The sequence below is a fragment of the Ovis canadensis genome, chromosome 12 (genome assembly GCF_042477335.2).
Source record: "Ovis canadensis isolate MfBH-ARS-UI-01 breed Bighorn chromosome 12, ARS-UI_OviCan_v2, whole genome shotgun sequence".
In the NCBI taxonomy this organism is placed as follows: domain Eukaryota; kingdom Metazoa; phylum Chordata; class Mammalia; order Artiodactyla; family Bovidae; genus Ovis; species Ovis canadensis.
The window spans coordinates 72,629,119-72,650,515 of NC_091256.1; the positions used below are offsets into that span (position 1 = coordinate 72,629,119).

The window sequence follows — 21,397 nt, forward strand, 5'->3', positions numbered from 1 at the left end:
TCCTTCCTGGGAGCATGGACCTCTCTTGTCTGTCTTTTTCTCCTGGCAACATTTACCTCCAGTAGAGGGGAACTGTTATGGTGAGCAGAGGGGTATAGTGCAAAGCTGAGAGGAGTCCTCACTCCTTCTTCTATTCTCCTTTTTTTTGACCCCAATTACCCTTTCACCAGAAGTACCCTGGTTATAGTTCAAAATCAAGTCCTCCAGGTCAATCACTCCCACGCTCAAAGTAGTGCCAAGCTGTGTGAGTGATCTAACCTTTCACCAGAGGTTGAAGCTTTCTGTACAATAAAAGTCAGAAAGACTCATAGCCCATGACTGTTTTCCATTATGCATCATCCCTGTCCTGAGGAAATAACTGCAGAATCCACACTGGCATGAATTAAAAGGAAGGGGAAAGGGGAAAAATACATGGAGGAAAACACAAATATGCCAGTAGTAGATGCTGATATCTTAGAATACTGTCCTAACCATTGTAGTCCCTTAGTCTTTGGGTCTCATAAAAATTGTGAGAATTACAGGACAAAGTACTGTGCATGTAAGGTGTTTAGAATAGTATTTGTTACGTAGACAGTGAGAACCTAACAAATGTTAGTTATCATTAATATTATACAGGGCTTCTCCAGTCACGGAAGGACCTTGGTTCCTGTCCAAAATCAGGTCCTCCAGATCAGTTACTCCCACACTCAAAGTGGTGCCAAGCTGTGTGAGTGATCTGTTCTGCATGCGCCCTGAGGACACTCAGCCCGCAAAATGTACTCATGTCTGGTCTTCCTGAGGGTGGGGTTCCAACCTATCTCTAGAGAATTCTCTTTGTTTCCAACATGGGCTTCCCTCTCAACACCACTTCTAATTCCCAGGAAGCTTAGTCACAAGCCCAGGTGGTAATCCCAGTTCTAGTTTGGGTCCATGTGTTGTTGGCCTTTCTGGTATCCCCCGGACAAGATAATTACATTGAAATTCAGAGGCAGCATGTAATTTTTGGCACTGATGTCTTTAATTAAATTCAATAAGCATTTATTGAGCACCTAGAGCGTGTAAAATAGGGTTCCTTGAAATACATTTGGCCCTTAAGTATTTAGTCTGTTCTAGTTACTCAATTTGGATTAATGTCGATACATCTTTCAGGGTTTTATGAAGAATAAATATTAAAATGGAAAAACATTTGCACAAATCTTTGCAAATATAAACGTATTGTGTGGACTATTGCTGCTACAGTATTAATATTAATTGCAATAACAACACTTGCTTCCCAGGCAGGCGGTAGCGAGCAGCTGTAAGGCCAACAGGAGCCAGACGGAAGAGGTCAGGGGAGGTGCCTTCAGTACGTCCGGCCCAGAAGGGGCGGAGCCTTAAGGAACATACCCAAATCCTGCCCCTTACTCCGCCCTTTTCGTCGGGGCGCGTAGGCGGTTACCATGGCGATGACGTATAGAGGGCGGGGCGGGGCGGGGCTATGGAGAGGAGGAGGAAGATGGCGGGAGGGCGGCTCTGAGGAGACCTCGGCGGCGGCGGAGGAGGAGAGAAGCGCAGCGCCGCGCCGCGCCGGGGCCCATGTGGGGAGGAGTCGGAGTCGCTGTTGCCGCCGCCGCCGCCGCCTGTAACTGCTGGACCCGAGAAGGAGTGAAGGGGAGACGGCAGGATGAAGTTCGCCGAGCACCTCTCCGCGCACATCACTCCCGAGTGGAGGAAGCAATATATCCAGTATGAGGTACCGGCGGCGGCCGGGGAGTGGGAGGACTTGGAGGGGCCACCATCTCGCAAGTCCCGACCTCCACCGCCGCCTTCCGCTCTTGCTGCTTCCCCCGTGCCCGGGCGGACTTTGACCCGGTGCGACGGGGAGCCACTGCGGCATCCCAGCCGCGGCCGGCCCCCTCCGGGCCCCGCTGACCTTCCCCTCCCCCGCAGCCCCGTTGCAGCCGGGGTAACGGATATGCGGGCTGCGGGCTCCGGGCCGGGAGGGACTGCACCCCCGGCCCGGGCTGAGGAATGGTGGTGGGAGGGCGAGCCTCAGGTAGCGGAGCCGGGGTGTGAGTGTAGCCCGGGGTACAGCGGTTCCGCGCTAATCCCCTCCTCTTCCCGCTCACCCTGACCTCTGGTCCCCACCCTGGGCGAGCGCCCCCTCGCCAAGGTTAGGTCTTGTTTCTTTCGGCTCACCTCTCCCCTAGGAATCTTCTTCCTAGATTAGCCCCTCCGGTGATTTCCTTCAATTCAGGGAGCCCTTCAGCTTTCCCCCACTTGCCCACTGTTGACAAAGGCTTTGTAACAGGATCGAAACTTGATTTAAATGTGTATCACACGTGCAGTGGTTACAGTAGACAAACATCGTAATCAACTGTTTTGTTTTGATAATAAGACGGTGACTCGTGTTTTCACTGATTTCATGAAATATGTAAAGGAATCATATCTTTGGTTTTGGCTCTTCGGTTTTGGAATGGAGTGAAAGGAAGAGGAAGAAAGAAAGAGAAGAGAATTATTAACATTTTCAGGTTTTCTTTCCTAAAATTTTTGTTAGCTAGGGAGAAAAGTACTGTCTTGTAATGTACTTTTAAAACATTCCTGTGTATTACAGAAATCATGGCCCTCCTCACCCTTAATTTCTGTGATAACAGCTCCTGGACGGTATTTAATAGATAATGATAAGGAACCTTACGTTAATGAAAGGAAAAGTAAAGATAATGAGCCCATTTATGTATTCAGAAGCCAAGATACCTGAAGGGTTTTAAGCTTTGCGATAGGTTATTCTCAGTGGCTGGCAGTTCAGCTCCTGGATAGAGAGACTTAATCTGTAACCTCCGGTAATTCACATCTGTGTTGTGTGCAGGAACAAAGAGTATAAAATCAATACGAACACAAATATGCTAGCTAGATTTTATGAATTAAGATATTTTGGTTCTCTTTTTCATTTCTATTTTAAGTTCATTGAAAGGATGTTTAGACGATCGCAGAAGCTTATTTATTCATATAACAGTTGTAAGAATTGAAGAAGGCAAGGAAAGAGACATAAGTAGGTTAAACAGAACTTTGAAGATTGTAAAATAAATTCACCTGGTAACATACAGTATTTCATTATTGCCAGAAATGAAAGGCCTAGAGTTGTTAACGCTTTCTTTCATTTAATTTTCTAATAGTGTTTTGTGACTACATTTTGTAAGAGTGAAATAAGGGACAAGCTTTTCAGCCTGTAGAGCTCTTGATTTATTGTTTCTAATAACATTTGGTCAGTTTTAAAACCTTGGCTAGGGTCCAGATGATGGTTTTTATTGAAAGGAAGGTATTGGTCTTTCATCTTTCTGGTAGTAATTTTCAGCACCACTGCCAGTTCTTCATAGAACAGGGCATCCTCAAGCAACATCCTATATAGTACGGAATGCTTCATCTGGGGAGAAGTTATAGTGACTGGTTGTATGCTGTGATTCATCTTAAGTATTACAGCTCTTAACTGTTTCATAGAATTGTGTTAATTTGGAATACAGTTTTTAGGGCTGGAAGGAGAAGCGTAAGGCTTAAAGATGCAATTACCTCTTGATTTATAATACCAGCTTTGTGGCTGGAGTCATTCTGGTACTTAATTCACATACTGCATTTGGATGCTAACTAGTCCTAGATGGTTTACTTTAAGTTGATCAGAGAGGAACACATTTCATATGTGTGACTGTGTTATTTTTTCCTAGGCCAATTAAAAATTATTTTGTAAAAAATGCATTAATTGTAGATTATTGAAATTTTATTCTACAGAGAGTCCTTACTCTGTGACTTGGGTCTTTTGTAAGCTCTTTATTTGGTAGGGAAAATTAATAAAGAGCACTTTTCTTTTTGAATTGGAGCCATTTTTTATAGGGTTGGGATTCTGTGTGTTGTATATTGTTTCTCAAGACCTAGTGTTGTTCCTTTAAAAATAAAGAGGCATAAATAAGAATCTTTAGAGGAATTTGGCAGCTTAGAAACTTTGGGGAAAAAAGAATATCGTGAAAGATGTCAGCATTTGCTTGAGAGAAGAACCTTTTCATATGGCAGTAAAATGTAGTTTCTCACATGTGAAGATGATGCTCTTGAAACGCTGTTAGTAGAGCAGACTTGGATTTGTTTTTCAAGTACTGGTGATGAAATTTTGGTATATTACCCATGATTTCTAGTGTAGGCTGCTTTCTACTGCTGTGAACTGTTATGAACTGTTCAGCTATTTTGGTTTTCACGTCATTTTGCTACATTAAATTTTACTTGAAACATCAGAGCATTAGACAGAAGCTGAAAATGTTGTTTTACCTCTATGATTATATGTACTATTGTGTACACACAGTCATACAGTAAGTACTGATTCTTGTATATGTTTGTCATGAAGCCATGGGGACAGGCTTTTTGCCTTTCCTGGCTTCTGTCCTCTTTCATAAAGTAAGAATATAGGGTTAGAGCTTTTTAAGATCCATTGTAGTTCATAGGGTTTTGATTTAACTTTTAATGGCTTTCATTTTTTGGACTGTTAAAATTAGTGTTAATGATCCATCAATATCCTGAAAATGATCAGTTTCTAATTTAAAAATGAATCGTGGAGTTCATAGACTCAGTCTTCATAGGTGGAATAATAAAGCATAAAAGATTAGAGCAACATGGAGAAATCATACAAAGAAAATTGGTTTGATTCATTTGTGAATAGTTTTTACAAAGAATAAACACAAATGGAAAGAGGCTATCCCTGTTTCCAGTAATCTATTTGAGTATAAATCTTGGCATGTAATGTAGAACATCAATAAATCTTTTCAAGAGCACTTTTTAAAATTTAGAATCAGTGATTGCATACTTTAGAGCTCTGTAATTGATTAATCAAAATTAATTTAGACCAGTTTCCACCAGACTGGTATGACCATGTTAATATTTTACAGAATATTAGCAAAAGAAGCAAATATATTTGGTGCCTTTGGCTGCTGACTTGTGTTTTCTTCCCTAGGGTCCTGTGCTGCTTTGGTTTCTCAGGAACCAGGAATGGTTTTGTCCGTGTATACTGTAGTTTTGTAAGGTACTAAAATAATGAGGTATCTAAATTTCAGGATTTTAGAGTTAAAATGGAATTGACGGATTATCTGTCTCCTTGGTTTTTTCAGAGGAAGAAATTAAGATCCAGAAAGGTTAAATTACATGTCCAGTATCATATATAGTCTCTTAAGCACAGAGGTGTAAGCATTGAGAGTCAGGTCATCCTGAATGTGTGATCCTGATGAAATCACTTCCTCTTCTGGGCTTTAGGTTCTTCATCTGTTAAGTGAGAGAACTGGACTTGATTTCTAGGCTTACAACCCTCTATTTTCTAAGAACCCATATAGCTCCAAATTTCTGTACATTTTTATGGTTTCATTATGCTTGATATATGAAGATTATAGAACTTAAAGTATTACTATTAAAAGCATTCTTTTAAATTAATAATCTTTTAAAAAAATTTTGATGATTATCTTAATCTGTGAATGGAAAACTGACCCAGTGAAGCTTTTATTGAACTCAAATAAAAAGTGATGGTAATAGTTTTAATTTTTGTTGTTGCAAGATATGGAAAGGATTCTGCATAATATGCATATCCCTTTTTTCGAGTGTAAGGAAACACCATAACATTATTGTGATTTTCATTTATAGAATTCTCCCATGAGAACACTTGTGTTGCAGGCTTCAATTTCCCAAAGGAATTATGTTGATTAGTTAGGGTTAACTTGCCTTGCTGGAACTTGTTTGAAATTTCCAGTTTGGCCACCCGATGGGGCACAAGCCACACTTTTCCTTTCAGGCACCTCTCCAAATGAAAGTATAGTATAGTATATTTAAAATAACGTTTGTAAATGAGTAGAGCAATAAGATGCCTGGTATTTACACATGTTTCTTAAGTGAGTGAATTGTTGTATAAGATAGGAAGCTATTACTGTTATTTTCATTGTTTAATAGAGTATGTTAGAGTATGTTTAATAGAGTATGTTGCATCATAGCCCCAAAGGAGAGTACCCAACACTCCCATGAAGGAAGAGAAGGTAGTTTTAGAAGTGTTACTTATGCTCATTTTTATGTGTAAGACAGGAAGAAATGAAATTTTACTAACATTGAGTAAATACGTTGTTGAGATGACCTCATTTTAGGAGGTAGTCTGAAGGAGAGTCAACAATCGATAATAGTTTTCTCACTTGTTTGTTCACTTTCAGGAAATAGCAGTTCAGTTTATAGTTGCATATAGTTGGATGAATTTATGGCTATTACCTAATTTTGACTAAACTAATCCATATAAAATGGATGTGAATTAAAAAAAGACTCCTGTAAAGAAATCAATAATGTGAGTACACATGAACAACAAGAACATGGCAGAGCGGACAGTTCTACTTCTAGCACGAGCTTTTGTGAGCCAAGTTACAGAAGAAACAATGCTACTTGAATAGACCTAACAGGCTTGCCGAAAACTTTCAAAATAATGAAAAGAATTCTTCAAATTAAGATTTTAACATCCACTGTCATCCATAGTGAGCTTCACCCTAAATATATGTTATGTATTAGAGTATTCTGCATTGGAAGGTCAGTTTTCCAGCTTGTAGCCATTATCATCAAGTTTCAAAATTAACTGAATCTTGAAGTTTGAATTAGGCCTTTGAAATACTAAAAACTAGGATTTTAAAAGGCAGTGAAACTTTTCTGTTAGATTGTTCTTTAAAAGTATTGTTATTGATAATTTCTTAAGAGAGCTTAAAAATATTTTTGTATTATTCACAAGTGAAAGTTTAAATTAGTTTATTATTGTCTCATCTTTTAAAACTTCCATTTAAAAATTCCATGTTTTATAATGTACACAGTTGTAGAAGGAGATAATTTATAAATAAATGTACATATATTGGAGGTGCATGGTAAACTTTTTAAAAATAGTAATGTAACAAAAAAAGTTTGGAAGATTTTGCTCAAGTTGTACAGCTTAACTGGAGGTAGTTTGTGGGTTGCTTGGTATTTATTTAATTGGCCTTTGGGAGATTGTCAAAATTCACTAGGGGTCTTACCTGGTGGTATTTTTGTTTTCAGGTCTTCCCCTTACCTAGTAAATGCTAAAAGAAGTCAAGTAGACAATGCTCATGAACAAACGCCTAAAAAAATTATTTATTCATTCAACACATGTTTATAAGGGCTCTGTTATGTGCTATAGGCTGATTTGTCATTAAGCTCTATCTCTTTTATCTTAAAAATATTATCAAAAACCAATTTTTTGTGTGTATGTGTTTGGTTTTATATTTCAGTCATATTTCAAGCACATATTTCAACATAGTGCTTTCAAAACTTAAAATGGTGTAGAAAAGGAAGATTGTAGATTGAGGACTTGGAACATGGTTGTAAATTTGGATCACTATGTAAATAATATGGAAGAATTCTTCCTGGCTTTTCAAACTTTTTACGTTATACACCTTTAAATTTAATTGTTTATAGAAGGAAATTTGCTTACCTGTTTCTTCCTATCACTAGGCAGGTGTGGTATGTGTGGTATCAGAAAAGCCTTAAAAAGTTATTTATTATAGATCACGGGAAAGTTTAATTAACGCTGTAAGCATAACTTGCAACTTTCATATTATGTGTAATGAGAGGGACAGTGTGATGATTAAGAAAACATAGTCATCTCTTATTGAAGATGACCTGCAGAATTTAGAAAGACTGTAGACCATAAATAAGGAGATGCAAGTCCTTAGAACCAGTTCTGTCACTGAATATTCACAGATAATTAGTGAACAAGTCATTTTTTGGAAGATTGAAGCCCTGAAACATCATACAGGAAAATGAGAAGCTTTTAGATTATTGTGTGAATTACTTATTTAGACTAAATTGGTAAAGTTGTAATTCACAGAGTAATCCATGTGCTTTGTGAGCTTTTTCTATACCTTAGAGAAGTAATTCTTTAACTTTTTGGTCTTGGTACCATTTGAAACTCTTAAAAATTGTTAAAAAGATTCCACTATCTATTGATAATATGCTGTGTTTGAAATTAAAACTGAGAGATGTGTGAAACACAGAGTATACAAGCACACCTTCTACTAGCCTTCAGGGATGTGACATCACATTTCATGTGGTCTTTGGGAACTTCCACTGTGTGTACTCGTGAAAGAATGAGTGAAAAAAGTGCATGATGTTGTAGTATTGTAGTGGATAATGGGGCCCTGCTGCTCACTGCTCAAAAACCAATAAAGAGGCCAGGTTGGTGGAAAGAAAAGTTTGCTTTATTTTGGATGTCAGCAACGGCAGTGGGGGCGGGGTGGAGTGGGAGGAGTGGGGAAATGACATACTTATCCAAAGACCAACACCTGCCCCACTTCTGTAATCAACGGACAAGAGTTTTCCTAGGCTTAGTCCATGGGATTGCGAAGTCGGACACGACTGAGCAACTTCACTTTCACTTTTCACTCTCACGCATTGGAGAAGGAAATGGCAACCCACTCTGGTGTTCTTGCCTGGAGAATCCCGGGGATGGAAGAGCCTGGTGGGCTGCCATCTCTGGGGTCGCACAGAGTCGGACACGACTGAAACGACGCAGCAGTAGCAGCAGCAGCAGCAGCAGGGAGGGAGCTATATGCAGAAACAGCACAGTCAGCTCTGACAGTCATCTTGAAATTGATTATCGGTGGTCTGACCAGCGTCGTTTCATATATTTTAAGTACAGATAATCTGCAGTCCCATGGTCGGTTTGTTCCTGTTTCCTTGAGGCCAGTTCTCAGAATTTTGGCAGTTTATGTCATGGCTACAGTCTGGTCATCATGCAGTTAACTTTTCCTACGTGGTAGGGGTTTTAGTATCTGTAAGACAGCTCACAGGATGTGGCTCAGACTATTCCATATCCCTTGAGAAGGGACTAAAGGTCTTTGACTATACTTTATAATGACTGGTGGTGATGGTTTAGTTGCTCAGTCATGTCCGATGCTTACCCCATAGACTGCAGCCTGCTAGGGTCCTCTGTCCATGGGATTCTCCAGGCATGAATACTGGAGTGGGTTGCTGTTTCCTTATCTAAAATAAAGCTGCGTGTTAAATTGCTTCAGTCATGCCCAACTCTTTGCAACTCTGTGGACTGTAGCCTTCCAGGCTTCTATGTCCATGGGGATTACCCAGGCAAGTATACTGGAATGGGTTGCTGTGCCCTCGTCCAAGGGATCGTTCCGACACAGAGATCAAACTTGTGTCTTCTTATGCCACCTACAATGGCAGGCAGGTTCTTTTCCACTAGCTCCACTTGGGAAACCTCAAAATTTAACATGGATTCAGTGAAAGTGAAAGTGGCTCAGTCGCGTCCAACTCTGTGACCCCATGGACTATATAGTCCATGGAATTCTCCAGGCCAGAATACTGGAGTGGGTAGCCATTCCTTGTCCAGGGGATCTTCCCAACCTAGCGATTGAACCCACGTCTCCCGCGTTGCAGGAGGATTCTTTCCTGGCATTTTCTCACTTCTCTGATCAAACTTAATCTTTGACTAAAGTTTTTCCACAGATAAAAGGCAGGTCGAGGGTGGCGCGGGTGGTGGGGGAAGGGCAAAAGATCGTAGGGCCCTGCTCCATTTCAGTATTATTATGAAAATAGTTTTGATCTTCTGGGTTCCCTGAGAGAGTTTCTAAGAGTTGCTGCCTTTGAACACACAACTCCTTTCAGAACATTTGGAGATGGCCTGAGAAAAAGCTCTCTAGTCTTAGGAAGCACAAAAGAAGATAAAGAGAATCCCATGAGTGAGAATTGTCTGGTATATCCCCCTGCACAGAATGATAGAGAAAAGAGTATTGTCTTCTCTGGGATTCTCACTTCTAATCTCTATTCCTTGAATTGAATTAGTAGAAATGTGCTCTTTTTGTCATTAAGGAGAAAGAAATTAGCATTTATTGACCAGTTAGGAACAAGGTGTCAGCAGCTTTGTTACCTCATCTAATCTTCACAATAGTTTTGTGAGATAGAATTTTTTTTCTTTTTAACTTATTTTTTTACTAAAGGATAATTGCTTTACAGAATTTTGTTGTTTTCTGTCAGACCTCAACATGAATCAGCTATAGGTATACATATATCCCCTCCTTTTTGAACCTCTCTCCCATCTCCCTCCCCATCCCACCCCTCTGGGTCGATACAGAGCCCCTGTTTGAGTTTCCTGAGCCATGCAACAAATTCCTGTTGGCTAAGATAAGATATTTTTCTGGGCTCCAGAATCACTGCAGATGGTGACTGCAGCCATGAAATTAAAGGACCCTTACTCCTTGGAAGAAAAGTTATGATCAACCTAGACAGCATATGAAAAAGCAGAGACATTGCTTTGCCAACAAAGGTCCGTCTAGTCAAGGCTATGGTTTTTCCAGTAGTCGTGTATGCATGTGAGAGTTGGACTGTAAAGAAAGCTGAGCGCCAAATAATTGAGGGCTTTTGAACTGTGATGTTGAAGATTCTTGAGAGTCTCTTGGACTGCAAGGAGATCCAACCAGTCCATCCTAAAGGAAATCCGTCCTGAATATTCATTGGAAGGATTGATGCTGAAGCTGAAACTCCAATACTTTGGCCACCTGATGCTAAGAACTGACTCATTTGAAAAGACCCTGATGCTGGGAAAGATTGAAGGCAGGAGAAGGGGACGACAGAGGATAAGATGGTTGGATGGCATCACCAATTCAATGGAAATGAGTTTGAGTAAACTCCAGTAGTTGGCGATGGACAGGGAGGCCTAGTGTGCTGCGATTCATGGGGTCGCAAAGAGTCGGACACGACTGAGCAACTGAACTGAAGATAGATGATTTATTATCTTCATTTTACTGATGAGGAAACTCAGGCTTAGAGAGACTAACCAATTTGTTCATGGCCATACACTTACTAAGTAGTAGAGCCAGAATTTGAAATAAAATCTGTCATACTTGGGAGCTCTTGCCTTTATATGGGAATTGTAAATAGCAGTGGTGCTAACAGGGGCGGTAACAACAGCTGTTATTTTTTGAGTGCTTACTTTGTCAGTCACTATGGCATTACTTTAAAAGCATCTCTTTATAGCAAGCTGTGTAGGTAGGTTTTTATGTTCGCTCTGTTTGTAGACCGGGAACCTGAGTCTTAGAGCCATTCAGTAACTGATTATGTTGAAACTGCTAATTGTGGTTAGCAGATATGAGATTGAAAGAGCCCCTGCTCTTAATTCCTACATCCTGCTGGTTTATGAAAAATAAATAACTCCATCCATTTATGCATACATACATTTAGGCACAGTCTCCAGCACCTGCTGAAGTAACAGCTGGTCTATTTTTAGTCCTAGGCCTTACTTCTGCATGGTTTGGAGGTAGTAGAGTGTGGTTTGGAGGTTAGAGTTCACCTCTATTAATTTATTTTTTTCTCAAGATTATCAGTGTAACTCTTATGAGGTAGGCAGCTGTTAAACAGAGGAACTTATAAAGATGAGCCATCGGAAAAATATAATGAGATATAGTGATAAATGTAAAAGGAGGAAGATAAAGAAGAGTGAGCATAGCTGTTGCTATGCCACAGTTGTGGCTTTTTGCTTTTAAAGCATTCCATAGATCATGGAACGTCAGACCTGTAAGGAATTTCAGAGATTATTTAGTCCAATTCCCTTTTTTACTTGAGTGGGAAATGAAGTCCAGAGAGGTTGTGATTCAAGGACACGTAGCTTGGTTAGTGGCAGAGTTAATGCAATAACTCTGATTCATTTTATTGTTTAACCGTTTTGCATCATTTACTTGTGTGACAATAATGCATGGAGAGAACAAACTCTGAAGTCAGACTGCCTAGGTTCATATACCAGCTGCACAATTTACTAGCTGAGTGACCTCAGGCAAGTCATTCTGTTAATTCCTCTCTGTTCTTCAGTTTCCTCATTTGTAAAATGGGGACAGTAATAGTAGTTACAGGACTTCTGTGAGGATTATATGAGTTAAAATATGAAAAGTGCTAATATAATGCCTATATTTGCTATTAAAAATATTTCTACTACAGAGTTCAGCAGTATTAGTTAAGGCTAGGTTAGCAGTATCTTTGTGAGGAAAACTGAGCCTCAAATTTTGTCCCTCTGGGCTTGTTCAGTTCAGGTTTTTGGAAAACGTCTCTATTGATTTTAGATATTATTCCTTTTACCTGTGATATTTATATTAATAAATTGTCCTTTTTATATACAGTAAGAAATTCAGGTGGGAGCAATCATATAGTTTTGAAATGAATTAGTTCTCCTTGGTTACTTGTAACTTGTATTCATTTTGGTTATAGACTGTGCCTGCATATTCTTTTTTTTTCAATTGGGGTGACATTTACATGTGTGCTCCTAAGTATGTCTAAATAGCTTAAGTGAATCCTTTGAATTTTTAGTGGCTATCTAATTGTAGTTTGTTTCAGTTTTCTAATGAAAATTTAATTTTTTAATACTAGAATAGTTTTTAGAGTTGAAAAAGACCTTCTCAAGTCCTCTGTTTCACAGATGAATAAATTGAGGGCAGAAGGGCCAAGATATATGTATGGTCAGCCTCACAACTAGCTGATAGCAGAGCCTGGAATTAAAGTACTGACCTCTTGCTCACTGGTATACCTTACTGAGGCTTATCACTGCTATATAAACATTTCTTTACTTTTAATTTTAAAAATTCATTTTCTTTGTAAGAGACCATATGAATTTAAATGTTCATGTTAATTATTACTTACTCAGCATTAATACATTTATGTGAATCTGATCCTTCAGTTCACATTAACAACCTCAAATCGTTCTTGTATGTGTCAGTTAAAAGACTAGATAAATAAGAAGCTCAAATTTAAAAATATTGTTTACTCAAATACAACCATTGCCCCATTTAGGTAGAAACCTATTTTAGGTGAGGCGATAGGACTGAGGAATTATGGTTAAGGCTTGAGGGGTTAGGTAGAGATGAGAGGAGGACTCAGGAAAGTTGAAGAATCATTTGGGCATTTCTCTGTAGCATGCCTGAATGTTAACACAGGTTACATGTTACCTCTGCATGAACAGCACCTCCCTCTCTAGCCCCCATCTCTTAAAACATACTGCCAAGCTGAAGTCAGGGCATATCTGACTAGAGAAGATTAGAATATACAGTATTAATCTATTAACTATTCATGATGTCCCCTTCCTTTTTGCAAAAATAATAAAGTAACAATGATGATAATGACAACAGCTAATGTTCATTGAGTTTCTGTTGTGTCGGGTGTTTTATATTTAATCCGTACCCTCTAAGGTAGATTTTCTTATCCTGTTTTAAGAAGTCACTGAATCTTAGATTGAGTAGATTGCCCAAGGTCACATAGCTGGTGAATGGCAAAACCAGAGTTTAAACACAGGTTTGTCTTATTTTACAGCCTGGATTCTTAACATGAGGATACATGGTCAGGATCTCGCAAGGGGCTGGTGATGTAAAACTAGGTATGCGCCTGTCCTAAAGGAGCTTATAACTTGGTTGGTCTTCTAATCGTAGTATATTGTGATTTATGTTACAGAGGAATGGCTGATTGATTTGCTCTGGAGAATCAAAGGTATTTATCTTGAAAGCTTTCACAGAAGTACTAGAGATTCAGTACGGTTTGTTGCCATGGTGAAGAGGGGACAGGACACTGAGGGCATTCTAGGCAGATGGAGTAATACTGAACGAAGGCACAGATAGGTGGAAGTACGCAAGCATATTAGTGAAATCTGGTTTAGTAGATATGTTGGAGGGCTGATAGTATGATTTGTACTGAGCTTTGAATACCATGTTGAGGACTTTAAATGTTCCCTGGTTGTGAACCACTAAGGATTTTTAAAAAGACTTGGGGAGAGGGATCAGTGCAAAGGGAGAATGTAGTGTAGATCCTGGAGATGCAGTGGGGAGACCAAGACCAAAGACAGGAAAACCAAATAGTATAGCCAGAAATAGTGAGAGCTTGAATTTACTACCTCATTTAATCAATTTTCCCACACTTTAACATCTAAAATCAAGATATATCTCGTAATTAATTGTCATAGATTAATTTGCAGACTTTTTTTCATTCTTACAAGCACATAAAGTAATGGTGTATATTACTACTAATGGGATCTTAGATTTGATGAAATAATGATAGTAATAATATATAATATTTACTGAAAGCCAGCTGTGTGTCAGGCAGAGTGGTAGATACATGTTAGCATCCAGCATCTGGTAGTGTCTGGCATATTTAGAAACTTAAAAACAACAACAAAGTAGAATGTAACTGAAAGACTGTGGGATCTGCCTGAGATGTCATTAAGGGATAAGAAAGAGAGATTTAGGAGAGCATCATTGAAGGCAGTCAGTGGAGAAAACAGGAAAAGCTCATGTTTATCCCCTACAGAGCATGACTAGAGCTCTGGAAATGAGTTACTTTGGTATCAATTAGGAGAAGTTGGTCTTATTCTTTTAGTTTTGTTTATTCAGTGAAATGTGATCATTGATGACAAAATTGAGATGATAGTCTTTCTCCTGTTTTTCAAATATTTGTATGATAGCAGGTAACAAAAGTGTTGATAAACAGGTGAGTCACCACCTCTAATCACATAGTTCAAACATCTTTTGATTAAATCTTTCTTTTTGAGTAGAATAAGCTTACTTGAAATATTAGTGTTTCAAATTATGCTGCCATTAGTTATTTGCTAAAGAGGATTGCAAGATTTTTTTTCTAGGATTTGTTTGCTTAGTATCATGGACTTTCAAAAATTCAGTTCTTGATAGATTCAGAAATTAGAAAGTGAATTGATTTAGAGATCACCGAAATTGAAATTGTAAAAACCCTGTTATTGTAATTGTAATTTAATTGTAATCGTAATAACCGTGTTGGGCAAGTCATGTAGCCTTTCTGTGCCACAGTTCTCTATCTTTAAACTGGAAATGATAATACGTTTTACTTTTGGAGGATCATGTGAAATGAAATGAATCAATAATTGGAAAACAGGATAGGAGGTTTAATAATAGTTTAATAATACTTACTACACATAGTAAGTATTAGCCATTATTACATATCTATACTTAGTGGTTTAAGGCTAACTGTTGAGCAGCATCTTGGTTGTTTACTGTTGACACAATTGGGGGAAGGGGTCAGTGAAACTGTAACTAGGAAAAGACAACTTAGACTGTTTATTCAATTATTGAACAAATGGAAGTTGAAAGAATTTTACATTTTTAAAAAAGGCTATGGGAGTATCAGACCACCTGACCTGCTTCTTGAGAAATCTGTATGTAGGTCAGGAAGCAACAGTTAGAACTGGACACGGAACAACAGACTGGTTCCAAACAGGAAAAGGAGTACGTCAAGGCTGTATATTGTCACCCTGCTTATTTAACTTCTATGCAGAGTATCATGAGAAATGCTGGGCTGGAAGAAACACAAGTTAGTATCAAGATTGCCGGGAGAAATATCAATAACCTCAGATATGCAAATGACACCACCCTTATGGCAGAAAGTGAAGAGGAACTAAAGAGCCTCTTGATGAAAGTGAAAGGAGAGTGAAAAAGTTGGCTTAAAGCTCAACATTCAGAAAACGAAGATCATGGCATCTGGTCCCATCACTTCATGGGAAATAGATGGGGAAACTGGCTGACTTTATTTTTCTGGGCTCCAAAATCACTGCAGATGGTGATTGCAGCCATGAAATTAAAAGATGCTTACTCCTTGGAAGGAAAGTTATGATCAGCCTAGACAGCATATTAAAAAGCAGAGACCTTCCTTTGTCAACAAAGGTCCGTCTAGTCAAGGCTATGATTTTTCCAGTAGTCATGTATGGATGTTGGACTATAAAGAAAGCTGAGCACTGAAGAATTGATGCTTTTGAACTGTGGTGTTGGAGAAGACTCTTGAGAGTCCCTTGGACTGCAAGGAGATCCAACCAGTCCATCCTCAAGGAAATCAGTCCTGACCATTCATTGGAAGGACTGATGCTGAAGCTGAAACTCCAATACTTTTGTTATCTGATGCAAAGAACTGACTCATTTGAAAAGACCCTGATGCTGGGAAAGATTGAAGGCAGAAGGGGACGACAGAGGGTGAGATGGTTAGATGGCATCACCGACTCAATGGACATGAGTTTGGGTGGACTCCAGGAGTTGGTGATGGACGGGGAGGCCTGGCGTGCTGCGGTTCATGGGGTCGAAAAGAGTTGGACATGACTGAGCGACTGAACTGAACTGAACTGAGTATTTCATAGAACATAAAGTTTGTTACTACTTGCTGATGGTTATTGATGAAAGAAAAAAAGATTATACATTTTTGAAAGATTCTTTGGTTTTTGGTAGAGGTGAAAAACTGGGAAGAAAATTGGTCACTTTTTCCTTTTTCTTTTGCATTTTTGTTGTAAGCCTTATTAAAGTTTCTGAATTGATTTGTAAGCATTATGTATTAGAGAAGAAAGTGTTTTAGGCAAGGAAATTACTGTCAAGTGCAGAATTTTGGCATTCCTTCTTGACCTTTCTTCTAGTTTAGAGAGTGTTATTTAATATGATAGGTTTTGTGTTAGGAAAACTTATGAGACCATTGTTTAACCAACTTTATGTTTAAAAAATTTAAACAACATGAAATCAATAATCAATAATAATTAAACGTGTATTTGTGAACTTGCCTTGTTAAACACAGAATCTGCTAAAGTATCATCCCCCTTCCAAGTTGCTTAATTGCAAACATACACAATATTTTAGTAGTTAGATCTTTTTTCTCATTAGTATTTGAAATTAAATAAAAATATTATTGATAAAGATAAAATAATACTATTAAACTTTTGTTTTGGCCGTGCCATGCAGCATGCGGGACCTTAGTTCCCCATTCAGGGATCAAACCCGTGCCTCCTGCCTTGGGAATACAGAGTCTTAACCACTGGACTGCTAGGGAAGTTCCTATTAGACATTTTTAAATGTATCACTTTTCTTTTGCTTAGCACAGTGATTTATGTAGGTGGTTTAATATTTATGCTTTAAATAACAGAAGTTGGATGGCTAGCCAGATAGATATAGAGGTTGAAGGAGGGAAGAATTTGATACAATGGTTTAAACGTAAGGAAAATGGTAGAGACTAGCTACTTTAGGAGGTGGTAAATTCATGCTGATTTCATTTGTGAAATATCTATATGTAGCGATAACTACTAGCTGGAATTTGAAAAATTGTATCAAAAGATAAGACATTATAGTTGAGTTAAAGAATTATATCACTAGTGGAAAGTATGTAACACAGAAAAATAGAGACAGAGGAAATCTTGGAAAATAAGTTGTCATAGGAGTTAAGGGTCTGAAGGGTAAATGGACTGTCAGCAGTGACATGCTTTGTAAACAGATTAATGAGAATGGGGATTAAGGTAGGCCTTTGGATATGACAAAATTCTGAACACAGATTTTCTTCTGCTAACTTTATTCCAAGTTTGAAGAGGTTAAAAGTCATTTAGACAACATATCTGTACTTTTCGTTTGAGAAATTTGTCTATGAGTGATGAAAATGGGATGGAACCTTTAGGAATGAGTAGGATAAAGTAAAAAATTCTTTGAAAGATGTGTGGGGTCCATTCATCTTGAAGGTAATAGAGAAGATAGTTTTAATTTTATCTAAATTTTTTGCTTTAATTGCGTTTCCCTCATTTATTGGCCGTGGACTTTTAAACAGTTATTTTATTTCTCTGAACCTCAATTTTCTTGGTGCAAAATGAGGATAATATTTACCTTTCAAGATTATTATGAGAATTAGATATAATAATACATGAAAGGGCTTCCCAGGTGGCATAGTGGTAAAGAATCTGCCTGCCAAGCAGGAGACGTGGGTTTAATCCTTGGGTCAGGAGGATCCCCTGGAGAAGAAAATGGCAGCCCACTGAGGTATCCTTAGCAGGGCGATCCCATAGACAGAAGAGCCTGGTAGGCTGCAGTCCATGGGATCGCAAAGAGTCAGACATGGCTTAGTGACTAAATAGCAACAGTATATGAAAGTGCCAGCAAGGGCCTGATCTATAGAAGATACTTCTCAATAATGTATAGCTATTAATTTCTATCATCATTAAAAATAAGCCACAAGAGTAACTTTTTATTCATTTATTCAGCAGATATTTATTTTAGAGTGTTGGTACTCAATATTTTAGTAATACCAATACCCTCTTTCCATGTCATGAAATTTCTTGGAAACTAAATGATGATAGCTGGTAGTATTGAAATTGGAGCTGTGAACTGGTCTGAGACTCATGGATTAGAAACCATTTTTATGAAGTGTATAGGTGTATTGCAGAACCTTTGGGCTCCTTTTTTGTTTTCTTTCAGATAAACTAGCAAACTGTTACTAAGAACAGAGTGGGAATTTTATGTTGCCATACTATTATATTTGGACAAAATTCAATATGTTTTATCAACCTGTGTAAACCTTATATATTAAAGAGGGCTGGAAGTCAAACACACTAGGAACTTTTCTTGTGGCTAGTAAATGAAAGAGGTTTGAATTTCGTGTGGAAATTAACAAAAATAATGAAAATTTGGACAAAAGAAATGACTTTGCATTTTGGTATTTCATGAAACTAGAAATGCTATAAAATAATTAAATAAAATAACATAGTTAACACTTTAAAAATTAACTGATGTGCTGATTTTGGATATTTAGGCTTTATGTTACAAAGTCTGTGCAGTTTACAAACATATTTTGACTTTTACTGTGCTAGATGCTATGGCCCATAAGAACTGAAGTGAGATTACTCTCTGCCCTTAGAGAATTTACAACTGTTACCACAGTAAATGTAAGAATGAGCCATATAGGTTTAATTAGTTATAAAAGAATATTTGTTATCAGCTGCATGTTATTGTCAGAACAGGATCCTTAGGTAAGGAAGATACTGATTTAATCTGTCAGATTTATTCTGTCTCAGCCCAGAAATGCAGCTATATGATTTCTCAAGGGCATTCAGTGTAAGTTAAATTACAGTATTGATGGCTGTGACTTACGGGAATGCAGTTTTGCTTGTTATTGCTAAATAAATCACTTCTTGAAATTGTCGTAGTCTTCCTTTCCATAGTTTTTGTATCTTTATGGAAGTATAAATTTTAGGTACTTTGATTAAGACAAGCCAAAGGTGTTGGTTACGATCTAATAACATTACATTCTGTGATATAAAAATATTTTTCAAATATAGCCTCATGTATTAATTATCTGTTGCTCCGTAACAAACTACCTAAAACTATTGAAACAATAAGAAACATTTATTATCTTTCTGTGTGTAAAGAGTTTGGAAGCAGCTTATCTGGGTGATTCTGGCTCAGGATATTTTGTGAGGTTGTGGTCAGATGTCAGTCAGGGCTGCAGTCATCTCAAGACTTGCCAGGGACTGGATCCGATTCTAGAATAGCTCACTCAAATGGTTCACAAATTTGTGCTGGCTTTTTTTTAGAAGGCCTCAGTTCCTTACCACTTGGATCTCTCCATAGGGGTGCTTCAGTTTCTTCATGACTGGCTTTTTCTTTTTTTTTTTTAATTTTATTTATTTATTTATTTGGCTTCTCTGGGTTATGGCACACAGGATCTTCAATCTTCACTGTGGCATGTGGGATCTAGTTCCCTGACCAGGAATTGAACCTGGGCCCCTGCACTGGGAGCTCAGAGTCTTAGCCACTGGACCACCAGGGAAATCCCATGACTGGCTTTTTCTAGAGTGGGGAATCGAAGAAAGAGCAAGATGAATGCCGCAGTGCCTTTCATGACCTCACCTTGGAAGTAGTGTTCTGTCATTTATGCAGTATTCTATTGGCTGTATGCGCGTGCATGCATGCTCAGTCATGTCAGTCGTGTCCAACTCTTTGTGACCCCATGGGCTGTAGCCCACCAGGCTCCTCTGTCCATGGGGACCCTCCAGGCAAGAATACTGGAGTGGGTAGCTGTTCCCTTTTCCAGGGGATCTTCCCGACCCGGGGATCAAATCTGCAGCTCCCATGGCTCCTGCATTGCAGGCAGATTCTTTCCCGCTGAGCCAATGGAGAAGCCCCATTGGCTATACAGGTCAGTCCTACTTAGTATGGAAGGGGATTGCACAAGAGTGTTACTACCAGGAGTTAGGAATGATTGGAGGCTATTTCAGAGGCTAGTTACTGCATCTGACATAAAAATCTAATGATTTAGAAAAGTGTTGGAAATAAAAAGAGTATCAGAAAATTGAGAGGCCAAAATTAGAGGTAAATTTTAGAAAATAACATTCACTCCAAATAATGGGTAACATGTCTTTTTCTCAAAGAAACATGGATTAAAGAATGAGCAGTAAGAGTCCGTTGAAATAGTTTAGGTGAGAGGATGGGAGAGAGTGAAGTAAAAGAGGTTGAGGTGGTGGCATTGACTGAATCAGATTACTAAATTTAGGAGTGCAAAGGAGGAGAATAAAAAAAATGTTAACCCCCTAGGACAGGGATTTTTGTTTTCCTCATGGTGTATCCCAGGTGCCTAAAACAGGCCTGGCACGTAGCAGAGACACAAGTATTTATTGAAGGAGTGAGACAATAACTAAGATTGTTAATCTGTGTGATGTGGTTACTGGCAGTGACATTAACAGAAATAAAGACATGGAAAGTGTAGGCTTTGGGAAGAAAATGAATTTTAGACATTTTGTATATGTGTTAGCAGACATGTGACTGAGGATTTAGATTAGGGAGATACCCACATAGAAATAGTAAAAACCATGTCAGTGGATATTGCAGTATGTTAGGGAGGAAATGTATAAATACAGATTAACAGGACATAATCCAAGTTGGCTCTTCCTATTATAAATTACATATATTTTATAATTTAGCAAATTCATTAATAATTTAATGTTGTGACAACTTTTGTATATTGAATTGCCTTTTACCGATGGTGCTTAGTTGTTAAGTCATGTCTAATTCTTTGCAACCCCATAGATGGGATTTTCCAGGCAAGAATACTGGAGTGGTTGCCATTTTCTTCTCCAGTTTGCTGATGGGATACATTTAAATTCCATGAAAATTGAGTCATGCGTAATGCTTCTAATATACTATAGGTGTCTAATATACTATAGGATTGTTAAGTGTATATGAGAATACATTAATTTTAAATTTTATTAGATTATAAAGATTTGTATTTTTTTTTTAACTTTACAGATTATTTCTATCATCGAAAACAGAGCTAGGTTAGTTTATTTCTATTTGGGGTTAGAAATAAAGGTAAATTAGATAGTCATTCTTTGTACAGGACTCTTGAGAATGCCCAGTGCCCTCTTCTAAGGTTTATAATTTGATTTATAGAACTGTTCTTAGCACTTTAGTATCAGGAAAATATGACTGATTTCTGGATAGTGAGACAAACCAGGTCAAATGTAACTGACTTGCACATTATTCACAGACTACTCAGTATTTCTGGTGAAAAAATTAAATGGGGAATATAGGGGATTTCCTGGTAGTTGAGTGGTTAAGAATCCACCTTCCAATGCAGG

General features: G+C 38.3%; 1 protein-coding gene across 1 annotated transcript in view; it reads left to right on the forward strand.

Annotated features, from left to right (window-relative positions):
• The first annotated feature begins 1,388 nt into the window (after positions 1-1,388).
• The window catches only part of XPR1 (xenotropic and polytropic retrovirus receptor 1), a 210,583-nt gene continuing 190,574 nt past the window's right edge, over positions 1,389-21,397 (forward strand). The window contains exon 1 of the mRNA XM_069546204.1: positions 1,389-1,711. Coding sequence (XP_069402305.1) covers positions 1,643-1,711 — 69 coding nt within the window. The 5' untranslated portion in view covers positions 1,389-1,642. The remainder of the gene's footprint in view (positions 1,712-21,397) is intronic.